This window comes from Theobroma cacao, chromosome 9 (assembly GCF_053813885.1).
Source record: "Theobroma cacao isolate CCN51 chromosome 9, ASM5381388v1, whole genome shotgun sequence".
Lineage (NCBI taxonomy): Eukaryota > Viridiplantae > Streptophyta > Magnoliopsida > Malvales > Malvaceae > Theobroma > Theobroma cacao.
The window spans coordinates 31563721-31581896 of record NC_142647.1 but is presented as its reverse complement, the minus strand read 5'-3'; the positions used below and the strand labels follow the sequence as shown (position 1 = coordinate 31581896).

General features: G+C 33.1%; 1 protein-coding gene across 3 annotated transcripts; it reads right to left on the bottom strand.

Annotated features, from left to right (window-relative positions):
- Positions 1–635: 635 nt before the first annotated feature.
- LOC18589165 (Protein kinase superfamily protein) lies at positions 636–6380 on the bottom strand. 3 transcript variants are annotated; one of them, XM_018127904.2, is made up of 6 exons: positions 5978–6380; positions 5088–5416; positions 4191–4326; positions 2985–3121; positions 2541–2664; positions 636–1576 (listed from the first exon to the last, which is right to left on the bottom strand). In XM_018127904.2, the coding sequence occupies exons 1-6, from the start codon at positions 6048–6050 to the stop codon at positions 1020–1022; spliced, it is 1356 nt and encodes a 451-aa protein (XP_017983393.1). In that variant the 5' UTR covers positions 6051–6380; the 3' UTR covers positions 636–1019. The 3 variants fall into 3 exon arrangements, with proteins under 3 accessions (XP_017983393.1, XP_007014086.1, XP_007014087.1); XM_007014024.3 differs by having other exon boundaries at positions 5088–5377; positions 5978–6379; XM_007014025.3 differs by having other exon boundaries at positions 5088–5369; positions 5978–6378.
- Positions 6381–18176: the final 11796 nt, after the last annotated feature.

The window sequence follows — 18176 nt, the reverse complement described above, 5'->3', positions numbered from 1 at the left end:
AATGGAATAATTTCAGTTGAAAATTCCCTTTTGTTTTTTTTTTTTTTTTTTGTGGTATAAATAATAATAATTTTGTATTAAGAAACATGGCTAAGCATTGGAGGTCGTTACTTCCAAAATACTATTACTTATGCATGTAAAAACCTTTTATCTCAAAAATTTTGTAGCAATTAGAGGCAATCCATTTTAAATATGAAGGCAAATATCTTGGCATTATACTCAATTTAAAACATCAAGCACTATCAAACAAAATAACAATTCAAAACAAAAGCATCAATTAGTGATTTAGAAAATAAATGATCAATTCGAATGGAGCCTAAAAATCTATGGTTTCCCTTATAACATTACATTTGTTCCTTCAAAAGAAAAATTATGCATCATATATTCCATGCATAGGCACAAATATTGATATATAGTGCCCATTAGAAGGGAAGAAACACTGCCCAATTTGTTCCAAATCTTTGATAAACCAGGCGGTTGAAGTACCAATTTTCTATGCATTCAGCCTTGAACATTATAACCATCCATATCTTGTACAAATGGAGGAAATCTGAATGTATATCTGATGCAATTTTTCAACATCTCATAAGGGAGTTCATGATCATCATTTGCCAAAATATTAAGGAAAACAAAAATTGAAACTTGCAACTTCATTCACAAAAGTTTCAATGTTATGCAGACAAAACTTACAAGTGCTCAGCTAGCACATGAATTAACAAATGCAACAGAAGATTGGACTGTGATTGTCCAAGTTACTGTTCTTTCAAAGCTGCACATAATGACCAGTTTACAACAGTTGCTTACCTTCTTCCCCACTATTTCAAAATGGAAAGAGCTGCTAGAGCGTAAGAATACTGGATACAGGCACATGGTTGACACTTAAAATTTATAAATACACCAAATACTTAATATTCCACCACAAGGGGAAGAGCAAGTGGCAGCTCTGAACACCAAATTGATAGATCTGTTGGTGAATCTTTTAAACAGTTTTTAACTTTCCACTCATTTTTGCTACAGGTTCAACCTCTGTTAGATTCAGATTTATCTTCAGCTTCAAAATGAGGCGGATCATAAAGGTCACACTCTTTGGGAGGTTCACTCTTGCTTCTTCCATTTCCTGGTTTCCTTCTGTGTGCGTCCCCTTCTCTGTGACTTTCACTTCTGGCAGGATTGCTCTTTTTCGCAGGAGTGTGGGGGCAATTACTGGGAGCTTCATAAAGGGTTATGCCACTGGCCCCAGTGTGAAGCATTGCCTCTTCATTACTGACCTCCTTTGTCTGAAAAGTCTCAAGTAATTCAACCACCTGGCTCATGAGAGGTCTCCCTTTTGGGTTTTGGCTAAGGCATTGATATGCCAAATTGGCTACCTTCATTGCAGTTCTAGCTGAGTACTGACCTTCCATTCTAGGGTCTAAGATCCTCATAAGCTTCTTATTATGGTTCAAGAGGGGACGAGCCCAATCAACCAGGTTATGTTCTCGGCTAGGCCTACTCTTGTCCATTGCTCTCCTTCCAAGGAGCATCTCAAGTAACACTACTCCAAATCCATAAACATCACTTCTTGCCGTTAAATGGCCTGGTCATATCAATGCTGCAACTTGGTTAGCTATTATCATTTCTAGTGTTGTCATAATTAAACATCATGAGTACAGATAAGTCAGTTTATGAAAGGATAAAACAAAAGAAGTGCATCAAGAGGTCAAACTATTCTATCACTTCCTATCTGGCAGTTAAACCAGTTTCTCTTTACGACCAATAGCTGACACCCTAATATGCCATTGTCCTCTTCTGATTTAATGGAACCACATTTATTTCATTAAACTACAACATTGAAGAAAAGATGCTTCAATTAAGAAATACATAAGTTCACCCTCTATTGGTATGTGCAACTTTAGTGCAAAAAACTTTTTTATTTTTATTCTACCTATTATAAAATACATCTATGAAATCAATTTTATTTAATAGTATATTTCAATGAAACGAAAAGACAGAACAAGCGTCAAGACACAAAGAGTTACTACAAACAGAATCAGAGTGATTAACCGTACAACAGCCAAACCACCAAGTTGTTTGTTTATTTTACCCTCATCTATTCCTTTTATTATTTTTCAATAATGTATTAGTAAATTACCCTTTTGCCACTTATAAGCTATATGCCAAAAATTTCTCTAGTCATAAAGTGAAAAAAAAATTTTAAAACTCTAAACAATTTGGCTGTGAAAATAAAGTTCAAATTGTTCCTAAATTACTGTTGAATATTGACATTTGATTTCACATAAGGGAAACTACATCTTTGGAATATCAAGATGTCTAATACCAAAACACCGGGTATATGTTCCCCCTAAACAAGAGAAAGGAGACTGAAAATTGCTTTTCTCCGACTCCTGCTCAACTAAACAGAATGCTAAGTACTGCTCATAACAGAAAACCTATCAATAATCGACTATGAAGTTCCTACCATTAAGACTGAAAATCTTCCTCACTTATTTGGCAATGATGAAGATTCACATTCTCTTGAAACGGAATAATTAATTACTAACCAGTCATTACATATTCAGGAGCAGCATATCCATATGTGCCCATCACTCGTGTTGACACATGGGTCTGGTCTCCCATTGGCCCATCCTTTGCAAGTCCAAAGTCTGACAGCTTTGCATTAAAGTCCTACAAGTTACATGCATTTTTAGTGATAGAAACTAAAACTTCCACATAAAAGAACATTCATGAAAAAGAGTAAGTTTCATTTAAACTCTAGGTATGGGTACTACTTGTCAGAAGGAAACATCCAATGACTATCATCTGTAAAGCTTTTGACTTTAAGGAGCTATTTCTGATTAAGGAATTTTCTCTAAAAAGAAAAAGCGAATTTCAGCAAAGATCATGTTCAGGTTGATAAATATTCCCATTTTTAAAGAGTCCATAAAATAAGATGAACTTGATTAATGTACAGGCAACTGATGAATAACAAAGAAATGATGACTAACCGCATCCAGCAAGATGTTTGATGTCTTGAAGTCACGGTATATGATAGGTCTTTCTGCACCATGAAGAAAAGCAAGCCCTTTTGCTGCATCTAAAGCAATCTTCATTCTTTTTGACCAGGTCAAACTACAACCAACTCCTAACAACGAAGAATAAATAGGGTAAACAAAAAAATGCTTCCATTCTCAGCATACTGGAAAAGAGATACCTCTTTGTTTGATATGTGGGCGCAATGCAGATATTTTTTCTGGTGCTCTTGATCCCTAATATTATTTATCAGTAATACAATCTAAAGCAATTCCAGGGCCGGAACAGCCATATGCAAATCATAAATGGATGTAAATACTAGTAACACTTGGAGGATCAAGGAAGTTATGGAGTGTTAAGTAAATTAATGGATCAAACCTTTTTGACCCAATATTTAGTCTGAGGTAAATATAAACTTTGTGATTTTGTTTTATTATCAATACTTATAGACATTAAGCTTAAAAGCATACACACAGTACCATTCCTTACCCTCCAAAAAAACATAAATTTATGCTGTTTCCCTTCTGTCGGAGTGCTTGTTATCTTATTTTACTTTTAATTTTAAATTTTCTGGCAGAACAGTTTCTTTTAATATAAAATAAAACTTAATTTGACAAATATTCATAACCTCAAATGTGAAGCATGCACATGCATTAGTACATAAATGAATCAAAGATAGTTAAAACCACTCCTGACACTTTCATTCCGTTAATGGAAGGTAATTTCTTGAGAAAAGATGAAGACATTGATCCGTGTAATAGACGAAAAGCAAAATCTCCTGAAATAGTGTGACTTTCTAGCACATGGAGCAACTAGAACAAACATGCAACTCATTTGCAGGCACATAAGTTTACTGTAAATATGTTTTCATCTCTCAAGTTTTGAAAAGGTGGCATACACTGTGTAACCAGAACAAGAACGGGGAAGCAGTTAACTAGTTAATAACTTGACTGGTATGCAAATATAAAAGCATACTGTAAATAAGATAGCCCGTAATTTTGAAAATAATTGAAAACTAGATTAGGGCCTTACTTCGTTTACATGAAAAAGTAATACATGGTACTTGTATCCTCTCAAATTGTTTACAGATATGTTAAAAAAATGGTTGTTATGTAAGTTTCATATAGAATTTATTTCCTAGGTCCCATAGACTTAAAATCATTTTGTTTCCCACCACTTACTGCGAAAAAGATGCTTTTCGAGGCTCCCACTAGCCATGTATTCATAGACCAGCAGCCGATGTTCATCCTCACAACAGTATCCAATGAGCTTCACAAGATTTGGATGGCTGAGTTGCCCTAGATAATTGACTTCAGCCTGTGCAACAAACAATTATGTGCGAACAGAAGCAATTATATCTGTGTTCAATCATTAATCTAAATAGACAAAAAAAAAAAAAAGGCATGTTGTTATCTAACATACTAACTTGAAAACAAATAATTTTGTGGGTCCCATTTACTTGTTGGCTAAATGTTTAAATAAGAATGCATCCATAGAAAAGAGAAACAGCCACCCTAAACAGCTGGTTTTAAATGAAATCTTCTCAGATATGAAATAAGATGATATATCACATGAAACTTTTAAAATTTGTTGCTAAATTCCAAATACCCAAAAGCAAATCCCTACCGATCTAAGACATCAATTTAATGGTTAAATTCTAGTTCCTGTGTGCTACAATCCTCGGAATCTATCCTATATAAACAAAAAGAGGCATTAAGTAACACAGTTGAATTTGGCCAAGAAATTTAATGCATTCAAATCATGGGAAACTACTAAATTTATACGATAATGAGGTAAGTTGTGCAATTACCACATTCTGTTAAACTGGATTCTCCTAATCATGATAGTACAACATCCTGCCAATATATACAACCATCCTTCTTCCTCTAGATAAAAAATTTTCACATATTCTTTCTCTCTCTCTATTCTTTTGGGTGTTTTATAGATAAAATTTGTTCTGATATTTGGCAATGATATAGAAGGCTATATATCCATAGATGTAGATGTAGCACAAACAATGAATATCAGATTATAAGAATTACATAGAAGATGCCAAGAAAACAAGACAAGGAGATTACCAGCCATTCTCTGTCACCCTGGAACCCATCAGGATTAAGCTCCTTAACAGCAACTGCCATAGACTTGTAACCAGGCCTCGTATTCTCATCTATTACTCCTTTATAAACAACCCCAAAGCCACCCTCGCCAAGAATATAGTCTGGTCGGAATTGCTTTGTGACCAACCTCATCTCCTCATAAGTGAATATATCAACATTGTTATATCCAGGATTCTGCCGGAGATCTTTGACATCCTTGGCTGTCAAAGGAATGATGCTTGGTTTTTTGATTTCAGGAGAGTCCTGCATTTCTAGTTTTGTTGGAGATGCAGTAGATTTAAGTCCCCCATCTGAAGTTATTCATAACAACAAAATATTGTACCAACTAAAGGTTCCTGAATCTCTTAAATGTGCAAACATAGAAGCATGAAATTTCAACACGCATCCTTATTTAATAATTTTATACTAGGGTGTAAAAAGATGGGTCACCCAAGGCACAATTGGAAAGCACTCACACTTCACTTGTTCTAAGATGTTCAAATTCGATCCAATCAATTATTGGTATGATTCTCTAGTTTTCTGCAATAAATTTTAGGCTGGTTTCCAAATGTATGACATGTAACAAGCTGGGAACTTTAAACTCTGAAAACAGTAGTGGCATCAACTTTAGGATATCAAACCTTCCCCCACACTAAAACTATCCAATTGAACAACATTTAACAAATCCAGACCTCAAACCGTGTAAAATGAATCCCAATCATAATCAAAGATCAAGAACACGTCTTAACAATGTGACGACCTAATAAATTTGCATATTCAAAAAGAATAAACTTTTGAACAGAAATTCATATCCATAACAAATAAATTAAAAAGGAAAGATTGCAGGAAGAGGAAATGAAATTAAAAATAACCTGGACCCTTGCTGAGAGATTGGTGATGTTGATGTTGGTGCAGCTGTTCCTCAATGCTAAAGCAAATCCCCATTAATCTGACCCACACTCTGAAACTATTCTGAATTCGGATTTTATCTCCCCATTGCTTTAACAACACTATGTCACATTATATTTCCTATTTCTGATAGGGGCATCTCACCTCATTCTAATTCTAAATGAACAAATCTGGATCAATGTTGCAAAAAGAGAGGTCAGGATCCAATCTGGGTATGACCGAATCTCAGATGGGGTCGCCGGGAAGGGCAATGCACCGATTCCAATTGGCAAGAACAGAAACCAACACCACGGAAGCTATGATCAAAAGGGGCAGAGAGAGAGAGAGAGAGAGAGAAAGTTTCTTTTCAGGAAAGAGGACTGGTCTTTGGTTTTTCACAGCCACAGCCACCAAAAACGCCAAGCAAAGTGGGACCCCATGTTTTTCTAACAAAACAGCCTTTGTGTTGAGGTTATTTACCATGTCCGCCATTTACTCGTTCATGTCTTGCAACGTTTCCGTGAGCAAAATCTACGGATTGGAATGCCATAGTAAAAAAATTTGTGCAAAAACTGCAACGGTGGCAGATTAATTCCCTCTACGATTTATGATCTGTAACCATACATTGAAGTTGTCCCTAAAATGGAACAGTTGCTTGACACTTGTTTGGGAATACAGCCGGTATGGAAGTAAATATGTATATTTACATGATTTCCAGTTTTCAGTCGTCTAACCTGCGTATTTGGTATTAGGAAAGGCTCGACCCAATTTTGTCTTTTTCACTTTTTCGTTGTTTTTTTATATGGAGTTTATTTTTATCTTTTTATAATAATAAGCGAAGATTAGTTTTATCTTTTTAAGATCTTTGAGTCAGAGGACTTCTACGGAGTTTGGGGTGAATTGCCAAGTGTTGGGCCTGTTTTCATCTTTTTGCATCAGCTATGTTTTTATTGTTAAGGTTTCTATTTGAGGTTTTAAAAAAATATTAATATTGTTTTAATTTTTTACTATTATAGTCTTCTTTTTAATCTTTCCCTTTTACAAATTTCCTTCTTTCAATTTCTCCTAGCTGCTCTCTATTTTGTTGTTCCCTTCTTTTCTTCGGAAGAAGAAACATTCTTTTACGAGGGAAACAAATCCCATTACACAGTTTGCTAGTAACTATCTCACATTAACAGGTGGGACTACAAAGTTTTCCTCAATGGAAAAACCCTTTTTAGCCATGTGATTAGCCACTATTTTACCCTCCTTGTAAATATGTCGAAACTGCACTTCCCATGGCCTCTTGAGTAACATAGTAATGGCTTGAATCATAGTTAGCACATGGATGGTGCAATTGAGAAGAGATCGTTTGTACAACAAGTTTGCTATCCACTTATAAGTTTATGTGTCAAAAACTAGCATCCCATGCATATTTGAGTCCTCTGTGTACACCCCAAAGTTCTGCTCAAAAAGTTGAGCATTTTTGGAGTCTCATGGCATAACCACCCCTCCATTGTCTGCCTGAGTCTCTCAGTATTCCTTTGGTTGTTAATTGGTTGGACGATTTCCAATATGCACCATCAGAATTCAATGAAATCCAGTCCGCTTGTGGAGCTTTCCAAGCTATGAGAACCTTTCCCTGCATACCAGAGTTAAAAGTATATAATTTTTAAGGATGTCAATGGGTAGGGTACTTGTTAATTTCGAGATTCCCGAATCTTAATCCTATTAAAAATCAAATACCATAACCCTATTAACTACTCGAATAATTTAAAAATTATTATCTTAACCCTAATCCTAACACATTTCCACTACCCTATAATTATCCTAACTCGTTTAAATACCCGATTAAATAAAAAAATTATTAAAATCTTCTTCATGGGTACCCAATTACCCAATTAACTTTTCTAATCTCATAACTTCCCTTTAGATTTATATGCTATAAGTTTATATAAACAAAAGTATATATACTGTAATTAATAATTTTATGAGTTTTAATTTTTGCAATGTTAATATAAAATAAAAAGTAAATATATTTATATTTAAAGTACATATATATATACACACACGCATACATAAAAAATATTTTAATATATAAAATAGTAATTATATTCCTTATAAATTAACACAATATATAAACTATATACATTAAAAGACATTACAAGTTAATTAATAATAATAGTTTCATGAATTAATTTAATTATTTATAAGGATTTGTTCTTAATTTCATGAAATTAAAAAAAAAAACATTGAGGTTCCAAAACTATTTTAATCTCAAAAGCTTTCTTTAAGTATATATATTATAAGATTATATAAATAATGGTATATATATTATAATTAATAATTTTATAAGTCATAATTTTTGTAATGTTAACACAAAATAGAAAGTAAATAAATTTATATTAAAAGTATATATATATATATATATATAATAGTAATTATATTCCTTTATAATATGATATAATATTAAATTATTTAAACATAATTAACAATCTAATAATTTTTTAATTTAAATATATTAATGTCATCATATTAATAATTAGAGTAACCATACTTTTCATATATTTGTTAGTTTTTAATAAAAAAAATTACTTGTAAAGTTGGTAAAAATTATAAATTTTTAATTTAATTATTAAAATAATAATAAAATACTTATAAATAGTAATTGGGTTCGGGTAACGGGTACCCAAGGGGTGTGTCACGACCCAAATTTCGAGTCATGATCGGCGCATGGGCCCAATGGACTTAGTCCACTAAGCCCAAGCAAGCCTATTAATTTGACGTGTTCATCATTCCATCATAAACTGTTAGGTCACATTTCATAACTTAGGATCAAAATAATATCAAACATTTGCCAACTCATACTAGCATACGAAACAAGTGTATATACACTATCTACAACATGTATCTTAGTAATTTACATTAGGTTTGTCTATACACAACAAAAGAATACTTGACTTCCAGCGGAGGGACTCGGACGAATGTACAGCTACTGAATGCCGAGACACCTACCAAAAGATGGATACAAGTTTACAAAGACACCTCGTCCTAGTTACCGGCTACCTCATGATTTGAAAACATGAAGTTGAAAACGATGAGTATAAACCCAGTGAGTGAACAAGGAAGGGAACAAGTAACAACAAGGGAGAATTTAAAATCATGATGCACTTGTTTCAAAACAATGCAATTTAGTTTCATTCATATTAAAAACCCTTCATCAAGCCCTTAAATGATTAATCATTTGAAAATCATGAACCCATACATAACGAACCATTTGAAGAATGAAAGCTTCAATGATACGCAAATAAGTCAAATATGACAACGAATCTTCGCTACAGTGGAAATGCATTCTCGTTGCAGCGAGAATGAATTTTCGCTGCAGCGACGTTGGGATTAAATTTTTAGCTGAACGAGAGTTTCTCAACTGGCCAAGGGTTTCTCACTAAACCTCATCATTTTAAACTTAACTCATTTAGTCCTTAATGTTGGAAGTCCATGCTCATATATGATAGCAAAGAAGTGAAAAATAGAGCAGCAATTGGACAAGATAGGAGACAAAACAGAAAGTTTTTCGCTACAGCGAGATTGAATCTCGTTGCAGCAAAATTGTAACCCAGAAACAAAAAATTTCTCGCTGCAGCGAGAAGCTACAGTGAGAATGAATTTTGCTGCAGCGAGAAGCTACAATGTCATTCTCGCTGCAGCGAGTTTTCGGCCAGTCTATCCCTCCAAACCCGAGAGTTTCTAGCTGCAGCGAAAATGATTCTCGTTGCAATGAGAAATAGGGCAGCAACGAAAAATTTACCCTTCTTCTTAAAGAAAAACCACCCTGCTGAAATGTCCAAACCAACATGAAACGCATAACAATTTTCTAAAGTTTAACATGTCAACTTTCACATGCATTACAACCATATACCATTACTCATTAATTTCCTATAACACACATATTTGCATGTGTATATATGTATACGTATACCCATCATCATCATGCACACCATCCCATCATCATCATACACACGATCACATCATCATCATCATCAGCTCATGCGCACTCCCTACTCGCATATGGTTGGGTCATCACCGGGTTATGCGCACTCCCTACTCGCACATAACCGAGTCATCCTCGGCTTATGCGCACTCCCTACTCAGACATAGCCGAGTCAATATAATTACACAACACTATATTCAAACATATATGTATATCAACATAATGCTGCAGCATAGAGATCCATGATAACCACATGTCATAACATAAAATTGATTTATCAAAGGCTTATTCCCAAGGCACTTGTTTTTATGAAAAGCTAGATAATCCATTCAAATGTTTGGCAAATACATTATATCCTCAAAAACAAGTTTTGAATACAGTTCACTCACCGGTATATTGTTGAGCCTTTAGCTGACTTTAATTCTCATAATGATCCAATTGGGATGATAGGGCTTCGTTAGAACCTAGAATCACATTAGCATAAGCAATAGGTCAATTCACACACTATAAACCCTAAAAACTATCTCTTAGCTAGCTTTAAATTGCCACATTAAATGGCTATCTATGTTCACTATCTTAATCACTATAAAAGGAATGAAAATACTCAACAATAAAATAGCTCATAATCCCAATTACTAGTCATTATTCATAACTAAAAATCAAGCTTAGTTCATCACTCACCTTAGGGTTTCTTTGTAGTTGAATTCTCTTCCAATAGCTTCCAAACAAATGAGGTAATTCTTTTTTTCTCTCTCTAGAACGCCCAACTAGTGAGAGAAAGTATGGAAATAAAATTTTTCAAGGGTTTTAAGGAGAGAGAGTGGAAGAATACAAGGGTTCTAGTAAAAAAGGCACAAAGGTATGAAAACTAGAGCTAGAGAGAGAAAATTATGCAAGCTCCATATCAAGCTTCCATGGAGGTTGGAAGCAACGTGAAAGAGAAGAAGGAGGAAGAAGAAGCTGTTGGAAAATGGGAGAAGAAGCTGCTGGAAGAAAGATATTTATAGCCAATCTTATCCATTCCCTTGAAATTACCAAATTACCTTTCCAAAATTTAGCTTATTCTCTTTTAATCTTTTATGTAATCTTTTTGCTCTTTTGACACTAGGACAAGGTCCATAATGGTCTAGACATGCTAGGGTTCATGAAACTTAAAATTCTAACTCGAGGTGAAAAATGACCATTTTGCCCCTATTATGAAAATCATCAAAATTTTGGTTTCCTTTCCATTTTACCCTTAATTTCACCATCCATTTATGCCTTAGGCCTACTTAGGCCATAATATTGTTTAAAAATCTTACTTTTATGGGCTTACTAAGGAAATGACGAAATTACCCCTGATCAAGGATATCGCGTATACTTCCCTTTACGAGTCTATAAAGGTCAAGGTCTCACAAGGTGGTACCCAAACCCTACCTGAACCCGATTCGGGTAGTGAAATCACTACTCGAACCCATTTTGAACTCGTTTATGGAGTACCCTAACCCGATGTAACCGGGTTGAGTACTCGCGGGTATCCTATAATAAGGTACCCATTGACATCCCTACCCATTTTCAAAACTCAACAAACAAGCATTGTGAATGGCAGATACTAGATTATAAATTTGGGGTAGTCTTCTTTTAACATTGCAAGTATCATTCTAAAAAACAAATGAATTCCCCTATTTCCAGAGGAGCCAACAAGTTGAACCAAAGATTATAGCCTACGGTACTCCATTATTCTTAGCCTTTGTCTTATTTAAATTTGATAAAAGCCAATTTGAAATGGAAACATTTAAAAATGCTTCAAACATACCTGGTGGTAATATTCTAATCCATATAACATTAGTTATAGTACAGTCTCTAAGGACATAAAGAATCAATTCCTTCTCCATATGGCATTACGAACATATTGGGTCATTAGAGAGATGTTTACAATATCTTTCCTTACTGGTCAGTATTTGGTCATGCAAACATTGTATTATGAACATGCGAACTTTTTCAGGCCCATGCCATTTCCATGCTAGATGCCACATACCCGAATTACTGCTTGAATTTAGATTTTCCATCTCACATAAATACTCATATGCCGAGGAGACAATGAAATTTCCAGAAAATTGTTGGTCTCAAAGAGCGTGCTAGAGGGCGGGTGAATAACACATTCCAAGTAATACCAAAATTAACGACAGCTTTAACTGGTTAATAACTTTCTGTTTTCAAGCACCGTCACACATTGTTTTTGGCTAGCCTCTTTTTAACCAATTAATGCTCCCTTTAACTGATTGAAGCTTCTCTCCATTCATCCTTAACTAATAAAACTGGGTTCCAACAATTAAGAAGTCTTCGGCTTTAATCTCTTGGTTTGGTGCTTTGGACGATCATCAATATTTTGAATTTGAATTTTGGCGCTTCTTGACACTTTAACATTAACCTTTAACCAATTAACTCTTTTCTTTTAATTGATTAAAAGGCTTTTGTTTTACATGCAACACTCGCTTAACTGATTAAACCTTATGTTAACCAGTTAAGACCTTTTTGTCTATCCTTGGTGTAGCACCCAGAATTGCTTAATTGATTAAGGATTTGTGTTAATCGGTTAAGACTAATCTGTCTTCATTAAAGCTTTTTCTTTTTTGCTTATTTAACCAATTAACCCATCTTGCAACTAAACAAGCATCTTGACTTGCTTTCAAATACCAAATATCTTAATGAATTTAAGCTTTCTCCTACACACTTAAATAATATGTTTGACACCAATGAATGAGAATGTTTTGTTATCATCAAAAACATATAGAGTCAACATTTTGTCTCTCACTCTCTCTCTTATTTTTGATGATGACAAAACACTCATAGATTAAGAGTGCAATGTCTATGTTTAATATGAATACGTCAAATCTTTATGCATAATGAGTTGCTCCCCCTTAGTTAATGCATCTAGTTTTCTTTAAAGATTTGCAATAAAATATTTATAACATCCACAGTAGCTAAATGAGATATACAATATCCACAGTAGCTATGTAAGATATATTGAATATCAATAATAACTAGCACATAATATTCAACAAAACCATCACTAAGCATCACACATATAAATTAAACATGAAAACCTATCAAATTCTATTCAACATAGGCTTTCTTCTCCCTTGTTTTGTCATCATTAAAAAAGATATTCAAAACTCCCTCTTAATGAGTGCATCTAGATTTTCCTTTAATCTTTAAATCAGACTTTAATGAATAGGAATCATAAGCATTCATATACCTAAGTCATACAAGATTATAGATATAGTTCAATAACTTCAAGAGTCAAGTTTGTAACTAGGTAAGAACAAATGTATGGGAGTTAAATCATTTTAAGAACTTGTCAAGGATCACTCAAATAATGTTCAAGCAAATTTGATCATTTTTGCTTGATCATTTTGTCATAATCAAAGCTATAATAATTTTAAAGCTAACAATATCACCCTTTTTGATATGACAAAACTATGAGTAGAATTTGCTTTTGAAATGATTTTAAAATCTCCTCCTCAACATATGCATAAAATTAAATTTGCTCATAAACCTTCTCCCCTATTTTGTTATATAAAAAAAGGTTAAGAAGAGTGAGCATTAAACACTTAAGCTCAAGAAATAATGATTAGCAAAATCCATCAAGAGTATAAGCATTAAGACCATGAATATATAACTATAAATTCACCAAGTCATCATATATATGCACTTAATATCCTCAACTAAGTCATTAAGAAATATACCCATTAAGCACATTCAAGTATTAATTCATTAAGAGAATCATCAATAAGAAAGCCACATGTATATATATCTATAAGCGAAATGTGGACATAACAATTATGAAGCTCAAGAAAGATAAGCATAAAGATGTTTAATAAGCACATAAGCCATATTTCATCTCCAATACCAAGTGTTAAAGCTCAATATACTAATTGATAGATATAAGTAAAATCTCCCCCTTTGTAAAAGCATAAGATCAATTATGAGAGATTGAATCATTTTAAAGCTCATTATATCAATTGGTAAAGTACTAGTAAAGACTTATTTTATCATTAAGCATTCCCAGTGTATAAACTTTAAGGCTCAAAACATTTAAGAAAAATATGATAAATTAAAGCTTAAGTGAGAAGGGACAATTATAAAGCTTGATGCTAATTTTAAAGCAAGATACTATTTGCGAAAACTTAAGGCTTGATACCAATTATGTATTTCAACATTCAAGTTTAAGTGAGAAGCAGTATAAGGCACAATATCAATTTTGGTGTTTTGATAGATGTTACCAATAGGGAAGAACACCAAATGTTGAATTGTCACCAACCCTTGTTATTAAAGATCTCAATTCCTCATGATATCAATGAAAATGATTAATTCCCCCTTAAGAATTCATAAGCTTAACACAAATTGTTAAAGATCATTAATAAATCAAATATTAGAAGAGAAATCATGAGCCTAGAATAAATAAGCATTCAAATGGATGTTCAATTTATTTCCCTAATATTTACGTATTTATGGAGCTAAAAGAGTATGAATATTTGAATAAATGTTCAACATATACATCAAATACTCATATTTTTAAGAAGTATTTGCAAAGTAGTTCCCAAGCATGTCTAAGGTATCATTACTCTTCAAACATCATTCTCGATTATCATCAAGTATTTTCAATCACCATCAAGCATTTATTATTTATTCTCAATATCAATCAACCAAGTAGTATTAATCAAGCATTTCCAGGAAATTTCCTAATTCCTATATAAAAATAGCAACTTAAGGAGATATTAAAAAAAAAAATCATTAAGCATTTTTAGCGAGTATTCTTCCAAATAATTTTCAAGCGGTTATTCACCTAAGTCATTTTGAAGCAAGCATTGCAAGATGTATTCTCCAAATTGTATATAAAATTATCAAGTTAAGGAGAACTTTCACAAAAGGCATATCATAATTAATCAAGCATGACCAAAGCATTTTGTACTTATTGCAATCATGTAAGAGAATATTGTGATCAAGTAAGCACTAACATGATTACAAAAAATAAAATGGCTATCTTCAGTAATCATAATTTCAATTTTCACAAATCTATAGACATATACCAAAAAAAAAAAAAAAATACAAGCATTGAATTTTAATGTGGTACATGCTATTTCTCAATATTCTTTATAATTCATGAGTGATACTAAAGAAAATTGAAAATAAAGCACTCAACTCATGAATATATTCCAAGTGAACATTCAATCATCAATGAATACCAATTATCAAGATTCAAGAAAGAGATATTTAATCAATGCACATTAGGCATTCATTGCTAACTAAAGCTATTGGCCATATTTTGTTTCACATGTCAAGTTGTATGGTGACTTTGTAATACCCCGTACTTTGATATGGTGCATAATAAAGCTTATCGAATGCCACTTGAGGTTAATTAGAATGTTTAAAAGTGATGAAAGGTGAAAGAAATAGTTTGGACAAAAATATTTCGCACGCGAAGAAATAACGATTGAATAATAATATTTTTATTGAGGATGAATAGCGAGATAAAAAGTGATTCGAAAGTGAATCGGGGCATAATAAGACATTTTGGGTGTGAAAGAGACACGTGAAAAATTTTAAAATAAAATAATATTTTATTAATAAAATAATATTAAAATATTAATATTTTATTCAGTGTCAAAATTTTTCATGAAGAAGGAGTATATTATCAATCTAAGTGTGGGAGAAGAAGAACGAGGAAATTTTGGAGAAAATGACATTAATGGGGCTCGCGTGTCTTTATTAAATAAAGCTAACTCGGGTAAATAAATATTTAAATATTATGGTGATACTGCGTTGGACTATAAACTTGATATTTTATTGGTACAAGTGTTAAGGAAGAAAAATAAGAAGAAATTGGAATTAAAAGATTGTAGGAGGACTTAATTAAAAAAGGGAAAAACCTTGCAAGGTAAAATGATAATTTTGTCATTAGTTTGGTTAAAGCTTCCAAAGGAAGCTTTGACCATTCATCCTTATCCCATGGCTTGCCATCATGTCCAAGGCATTATCTTCCTTCTTCTTCTCCTCCCAATGCCATTTTCATCCTCCACCATAAAAATCAAGCTTTTTCCATTTTATTTTCCTTCTTTTCTTTTCATTTCTTTTCTTTTCTTACTTCTTTCTTCTCCTAACTTCTTGGGCACCAAACCTACAGCTTCTAACTCCATTTTCTAGCACAACTAAACCCTAGGAGAAAGAAGGAAAAATCTCTCTTTCTTTCCTTTATTTTCTATTTCTACTCCACCATCACCAACACTTGAATTTTCAACTTCAAATATCCATTTTTAAGGCTAAAAGGTATATATTTTCAACTCTTGAAATTTATGAATTTATGGGTTATATTTTCAGATTTTATTTTCTAATTTCTTCAAATTCTTTTTCTTGGAAATATTAGGTTTTTGTTGATCTTTATGCCTTTAAGCTCACCAAGGTAAAAAACCTTTAAATTGAAATAGTTGATATGATGGGTTTGAGAATTAGACAAGAATTTTAGGTTAAAAATTAGGCTAGAATGTAGTTTATCAAGCGTATGCTTATTAGAATTATTAAGTTTGAATTTATGATATATTTGAAGCTATTATTGTTTATTAACAATTACAGGTTTTAATGGTATTTCGGGACTACCTGGATTAAGATTTAGTTAGGTGGCATCATTAAGGTGAGTGAACTTGCATTTAAAAATGTTTTGGGATAAATGCACATGTGTTTGAATGAATCATTTGAAAAATTTATTTGTCTTTGCTTTAAAATATGCCTGGGAACAAGCCTTTGATGAAATGTCTTTACGTTGTGAAATTGTGCAATGTGATTAACTCATGTGTTCCTATATTATGCGATACGTATAATGTGATGAATTATGTATTTGAAATATTATGTTGAATTGCCAATTGATTTGTGGCATGTGATGTGTTGTTATGCAAAAATTCTTGTTACATGTTGTTACATGTGCCATGCATTAAAATGTAATGTTGAATGATAATTGTAACCGCGCGTGTGCGGTGTGGGAGTGCACATGCCGGTGATGACGGGTGATTCCAGCTATGTGTGGTGTGGGAGTGCACATGAGCTAATGACTGGTGGGTGATGATTCTAGCTATGTACAATGTGGGAGTGCACATGAGCTGATGACCAGAGGATGATGATTCCAGCTATGTGCAGTGTGGGAGTGCACATGAGCTGATGACCAGTGGTTGTATACATGTTTACACATACCATAGAAATGTTAGAGAAAATATTATGTGATTGCATTGAATGTTGAAAGTTGAACTTCTTAAATGTTTTAAAATGAGTTGAAAAACAGCACGACATCGAGTTTTGTTCATAATATAGAAATTTGCATTGTTTTTAAATGAGTGCATCATGTTTTTGAAAAACTCTTCGTATTGTTTGCTTGTTCCCTTCCTATGTTCACTCACTGGGTTTATACTCACTCAATTTAACTTCATGTTTTCAGATTCGGAGGTAGTTGGGACCTAGATTGAAGTGTCCATTTGTAGTCACCATTTGGTAGGTATCATGGCATCCTGTAACGGCACCCACGTCCAGAGTCCCTTCGCTGATAGTCAAGGTCTCTTGCATGTGTATATAGTTACTTAAATGTAAATTATGAGATTGTTGTGCACTCTGTATGTTGATTGATTCACCATGTCGTTTAGGGTTGACGAATAATAATCCTATTTTGGGAACATTATATATATATATATATATATATATATATATACACACTTGGTTCCCACGGTCTAATTTCAAAAGAACATTCATTAGAAATTACGAGCATTAAATCTTAAAGAAAGAGAGGCTTGCTTGGGCCTGGTGGGCTATGCCTATTGGGCCCTTACGCCGGTCATAGCTTGGGAATTGGGCTGTGACAGACTTATAAGCTAAAGTTGGATGCACACAAAATCTTTAGATCATATAAACATTAAGGCTCAATGAAGACATAGTTAACATTTAAATGCATATTCAAAATAAATTTCAACTATGTCAACTCACAATATATGTCATGGTCAAACTTGATAATTAAATTCATATTCAAATACATAGCTCAAGTCAAGTTTTAGACTTCAAACCTTAAAGTCAAGAAAAATGAAAAATCATGTAAGCATGTGTCTTGACCAATATAATAAATGAACCAAAATTTATTTTCATGAAGCTCAACAAGTTCATCATGATCAATTGCATAAGTATAATCAAAGAATCAA

Excerpts from the sequence above, each read along its gene's own strand:
- LOC18589165 (XM_018127904.2), bottom strand. The coding sequence starts at position 6,050 with ATGGGGATTTGCTTTAGCATTGAGGAACAGCTGCACCAACATCAACAT. Across the intron at positions 5,417-5,977 it reads ATCTCTCAGCAAGGGTCCAG|ATGGGGGACTTAAATCTACT; the intron begins GTTATTTTTAAT and ends GAATAACTTCAG. Across the intron at positions 1,577-2,540 it reads TCCTGAATATGTAATGACTG|GCCATTTAACGGCAAGAAGT; the intron begins GTTAGTAATTAA and ends TGATATGACCAG.